This window comes from Lissotriton helveticus, chromosome 7 (assembly GCF_964261635.1).
Source record: "Lissotriton helveticus chromosome 7, aLisHel1.1, whole genome shotgun sequence".
NCBI lineage: Eukaryota > Metazoa > Chordata > Amphibia > Caudata > Salamandridae > Lissotriton > Lissotriton helveticus.
Window position 1 is genome coordinate 1,423,243,934 of NC_136068.1, and position 6,000 is coordinate 1,423,249,933.

Below are 6,000 nucleotides of genomic sequence, written 5' to 3' on the forward strand. Positions count from 1 at the left end.
TTAGCCAATTGTAATAAATAATGGAAAATCCACAATGGGTTGATATTTCTGTAGATGATATTCCTATCAGACAATATTTTTGCTTATGATAGTCTAAATCAGTTCAATTAAGATACTATCACCAACTCCAGTTGACAGTTGGGTAAACTGTTCACTCTTTCACTTCCATCTACTTCTCAGAACTTAAGAGTTAAAGCAAGTAGCTTAACATTATATATGCATAATGAAATTGTGTACAACACACTTCATTTTTCAGTGAAACTTGTATTACAAAAGAGGTGGCACTTGCTTATTATGGCTTTTGCTTTCCACACACAGGCAGCCATGATGGCTGAGGAGCTGAAGAAGGAACAGGACACAAGTGCCCACCTCGAGAGGATGAAGAAGAACTTGGATCAGACAGTGAAGGACCTGCAGCACCGCCTGGATGAGGCTGAGCAGCTGGCATTGAAGGGTGGCAAGAAGCAGCTTCAGAAACTGGAAGCCAGGGTATAGACCTCTGATGCCTATGCCATTAATTGCACAATACATACTCAGTTTGGGGCACCACTTGATCCTTCATTCTTTTCAATGTCTCCTCATCAAAATATTTATTCTATACACATATGAGTAATACTTGCACAATCTCGTTACAACATTATCAATATCTGTACAACATTACCACAAACATATTTAAACTATCAATATAAGTAGAAATGCTGGCTAAATCGAAATATAACCAATGCAGAGGGAAAGTAAGTCTTCCCTATAATACTTTGAGGGGTTTGACTGTAAATTCATAGCTGTTTTTCACAGAACGTGCATTTGTACTCACAAATGAAATTACACACGCACATTAAATGGCATGAGTAAATGTCCTCACAGGAGCAGAGAGTGGGTGTTGATGGATTCAAAATTAGGGAAAACTTCACAGGCATTTGGTACATTGCCTGTATAAATACGACTTACTATTATTCTTGTCAAGGACAAGGGTAAATCTGCAGTCAGTGTGTCAATTGATGAGATGTACACCCCGGGGTGGGCAAGAAATGGGTTTCTCCCTGGAGAAAAAGTATTTTCTTCTCAGGGTGAGTGGGTAATAAGGAAAATGTGAGCCATAAATAGCGGCTACCTAAATATTTGTGTAAATATACATCTGCTACATTTACTCATTCTGATGCATATAAGTAATCTTCAGTAGCTGTACCTATCACATCTTCTCAAGTTTTTTATACATTTTAAAATATTTGGAAATTAGCTCCAAATAATGGAGTAAACTCACAAATATAGAAAAACGTTTTCTCATATGGTCTCTAGCTAGTGAATGAAAGTGCTATGCATAGACATTGCCATACAGCTCAACAGGATATGTCTGGTCATGTAAACCTGTTAAAGATGTCCTTAAACACACAACCAGTCCTGACAAGTTGGCGAGATGTTAACAAGAATGAAGACTAGAATAACATTTTTAAAAAATTGTCAAAGCAAAAGAACTGTTCAAGAGCACTAAATGAAATTGTAATATCACCAAAAATGTAATCCTGCAGGTGCATGAACTGGAGAATGAACTTGAGGCAGAACAGAAGCGTGGAGTAGAAGCCATTAAGGGAATGCGCAAGTATGAGAGGCGACTCAAGGAGGTCACCTACCAGGTAACTACGGTGGACTGGGTTTTGGGAGCTTTGTTGGGCAATATTAACACAATGTTGTCATTTTCCCACTTGGAATGACGAACTGTGCTTTTACTTACAGTCTGAAGAGGATAAAAAGAATGTCCTTAGGCTCCAGGACTTGGTGGACAAGTTGCAGTTGAAGGTGAAAGCATACAAGAGACAAGTAGAGGATGCTGTAAGTATTTTATACGAATTCCAACTCACTATATACCATAGGATTGTATCGTCCTTGACAAGCTCTTTGTAAGACCACAATTCCTCTTTTTAGCTGAGAGCTTATTGCAATCATTTCAGTCAAATATTTTGAAAATATTTTTTTTAAAATGAGTCATGGAAAAATATGTATTCCAGTTATGCCACCTACTAAACCTAACAGTGTTAGTATTAAGAGGAGTCATGTGATAATGCACTGGCAAGCCTTTTCTAGAGCACTGCGTTAGAAAAAGCTATCTTAGATCGTTGTAGGAAGAAATAATAGTGAACCGCAATTAAGCTTATGAACATACGCCCAACACACTGGTGTTTCCATTCTGGATCAAGACTAAGAGAGGAAGGAAAATATCAGAGTCTGGAACATTCTAAGGAATTACCTTTCTTATCGGAGAACATACGTTCTTTCAGTTTGTCCATACTCATATATAAAATTGATGGTAAATGTGATTTAGAGGCATACAGTAGAATTGAAACTATGAAATGTACCATTTTATAAAGATGTACAAAGGACCAGTTTCAAGGCAAACGTTTTTGCCCTAGTAAGTGTGTGGGGTCTGATCAGCTACGATGTAGGAAACCAATGTAAGTGTATGTACTCATATATGGGTTGATGTGTTATTACATATGTTAATCTAAGATCAGTCATGTAGGTGCATTCACACCTGTAGTGCTCGGGCATCTTCTTTGTTACACACAGTATTGTTTAGATGTGAATGATGGAACAAGTGAGTAAACGGGAAGTCATACACTGAAACATTCTAAGCTGATAATGAGTTACACTTACTCAGACTGCATTAACAGAACACTATGTTATACCGGTTTCAGGAGGAACAGGCAAACACCCACCTGTCTAGATTCAGAAAGACTCAGCATGAGCTGGAGGAGGCTTCAGAGCGCGCAGACATTGCAGAGTCTCAGGTCAACAAGATGAGAGTGAAGAGCCGCGACATTGGCATGGGCAAGGTAAGAGCTGGGCTTTGGGTATTCTGTTGAATTAGAGAAAAAGCACGTGTGGCCTGGAGGACTTGCACATGAACAGCGGCTTTGTATTCCACTGGGTTGCATGCACCAATAAATCCATAGCTTTAGGAAGCATGCATACACTGGCAATGCCAGCACCAAGGGCCACAAGGGTTGTTTCACAGGGAGCATGGAATCCAGAATATCACACTTTATATGTCTAATCTTTGTATAAACTAGTGTTTGATTCCATATCTCCATATGCTGCTGACATAATAAATAGATATCAGCCATTCCACATGTCACAGAGTTTGGGGTCTAAGGGGGCAGAATGATAGATTATCACTAATGACTGAGTTATTATTTAGCATATCCTTTACTACCCTCTGATTACAAGACTGAAGAACTGCTATCTCAAAAGGGTTCTTGCACATTAATTGAATTATTTATCACTAAGCATTATTATTCTTTGTTGAAATGGATGCTTACTATCCTTAATTATTGTATTGTTATTTGCATTCCAGAAAGCTGAATAATGAGAACGCCTGACCGTTAGAAGCAGAAGAAGTGCATAGAATATGAACTTCTTTGTGTTTATACTGTAAATCTTGTCATGTACACACAAGTGTAAAGGGTAATAAATGTGAAGCAAACTTTATAATTCATTGTTTTTGGCTGTTATTTTTTGGATGTGGCTGGAGATAACCAAATGTTCAGATAATTTGTTTACGAAAAATTGACAGGTTTTACAGTGGGTGGTAAAGGGAATTGTACATTGACATTTTAGTAAATCTCCTGGCAGTTTAAGTTTTGCATAGCCCACTGCATCTATGGTATCATCACCTAAACATGAAACACGATGGTAAAGTCATTAAGCCAAGAAGGGCTGAAATAAGGACCCAGAATACATAACGAATACCAAAGGCAAAACCACTCACTTACTTATATATTTGCGCTACTGTCAAAGTACTGCAAACAAATCGATTTTAAGAACACAGTTCGTAATGTTTAGCACATTTTTTATTTAAAAGATGAATGCTATCACATTCCTTCCTGTTTTGTATTAAGGTTTTCTATTTAAGAGGCTACATGACAATTCTGTAGTTTCAGAACGTGCTGAAGCTTTGCTATTTTGGTACAGAGCACTTAAAACACAGATAAATATATAGTGTATCAATGTTACCTTTCCTCGCTGCCACCCTAGATGTTTCAGCAGGACATCATTTTTATTGGCTTTATGGCTGTGCACTGTGTCATAATGTATGTGCTCTGGTACTGTAAATGAGTTTTGCCCAGTTGAGTTATATTTTTTTTCAAATAAATGTTTATTCGGCTGTTTTTTAAGCAGTCATGAAAGCACATAAAATCGATTACATTTCATGTTAATTTTGCAAAAATAACAAAAGATTTAAAAATTCTACTTGATGAGTACAAGAATACAAGATTTCAATAATTCCAATTAATTTCCTGCAATAAAATCACGTACCCACGGAGGAACATATGCATTTTACGGCTCAATTATTGTAATACGTTTACTAAGATAAAACGCCTTCTATAAAAACATAGGTACTCTCCATGCTATGTGCTCATTTTCCAGTAGCTGGAGTAAAATCAGGGCTGGGCAACACTGTCGTAAACCTGAATTTCTTAAGAATGGAATTATCCAAATTTTCCTTGGGTCAATATAAAATTTGTAAAACAGGCCTAGGTGAATTGTAGATTGTTCACAGGTATTATTACATGGACATAGAAGCAGTACATGGGACCAATTATTCATTGTCGACCAAGACATTAATCTGTGGACATTACCTATAAAGACACCTTGGCTCTTATTTCAGACATGGAAACCTTGGGGCTTCAACAACTGGTTACATCAGCCACTCATCGGGTGGGACATATCTTAGATGGCATCTTTTCCAATGTTCAGGCGCTCCAGGTATCGGATATTTTACCAATGCCATGGACAGACCACTACGTGGTATTCTGCACTCTGGCAATAAACAAATCCTCGAACAAGGCAACCATTCCCTCTGGTCTGGGTTCCTTTAAAGCTTGGCATAATATTAATCAGCCAGACCTAAGAAATCAGCTTGACAGCACACGCCCGTTGATCTCGCCCGACTCGACTATGGCCACACAACTATTTCAGGACAGGTTGGGCCACGCCATGAATCTCCTGGTCCCTACTAAGTCAATATCCAAGAACAGGTCTACTCCAACTGCACCGTGGTATACGGATGAATTAAAACAACAAAAACAACAAAACAGGCATTGTGAAAGACAATGGAGAAAGACGTATGACCAAGTAAGCAAGACCCGCTATAAAGACTCATTGGCTGCTTACAAAACCATGATTATAAAGGCAAAAAAATCTCTCTATTCGGATCAAATTGAGCAGGCAAAGAACTCCAGCAAAAAATTATATGAAATTACTAAATCCCTCTCAGGCAACATCCCCGACCTAACTCCACCCCCATCCCAAGTTATGTGTGATGCTTTGGCTAACTTTTTCTTTTCTAAAGTTGATGACATCTACCAAGCCTTCACTTCTAAATCCACTCTCATCAAGTCCGTCACAACAATTCCTTTTGTCCCAAACACACCTTTAACTGCATTTTTCACCTGTTTCAAACCACTAACTGAAGACCATATACTAAATATCGTCTCCACAATTAAAACGGGATCCATGTTGGATCCTTGTCCATTTTCGGCTCTCCCACCGGTGATGGATTCAATCATACCTGTTCTGACGCAAGTATGTAATTCAATCTTGTGTTCGGGGACATATCCTCAGTCTTTAAAATCCACACTGCTCAAACCTCTTCTAAAGAAACCTGGGCTGGACAAGACTGAGTTAAAAAACTACCGGCCAATTGCCAGTTTGCCTTTCATAGCCAAGGTGGTGTAAAAGGCTATGAATATGCAATTATCACAGTACATTGAGACACATAGACTGCTGGACGATACTCAGTTCGGATTTCGGAAATATCACGGTACCGAAACCGCTTTAATTAAAGCCTCCGATGATGTGCGACTTATAAGAGACCAGGGTGGGACAGCAGTTTTGGTACTGCTGGATCTCTCAGCCGCTTTCGACACGGTCAACCACAAGATCCTGGTCGATCGTGTCGAAAAGATGGGCATTTGCCTCACGGCAAGAGACCTCCTCGCCTCG

At 38.8% G+C, this 6,000-nt stretch overlaps 1 protein-coding gene across 1 annotated transcript in view; it reads left to right on the plus strand.

Annotated features, from left to right (window-relative positions):
- Positions 1–3,486, plus strand: part of LOC144770326 (myosin-1-like) — a 41,360-nt gene extending 37,874 nt beyond the window's left edge. The window contains exons 36-40 of the mRNA XM_078654757.1: positions 319–489; positions 1,527–1,631; positions 1,732–1,827; positions 2,691–2,828; positions 3,350–3,486. Of these exons, the coding sequence (XP_078510883.1) occupies positions 319–489; positions 1,527–1,631; positions 1,732–1,827; positions 2,691–2,828; positions 3,350–3,361 (522 nt within the window). The 3' untranslated portion in view covers positions 3,362–3,486. The remainder of the gene's footprint in view (positions 1–318; positions 490–1,526; positions 1,632–1,731; positions 1,828–2,690; positions 2,829–3,349) is intronic.
- The last annotated feature ends 2,514 nt before the right edge of the window (positions 3,487–6,000 follow it).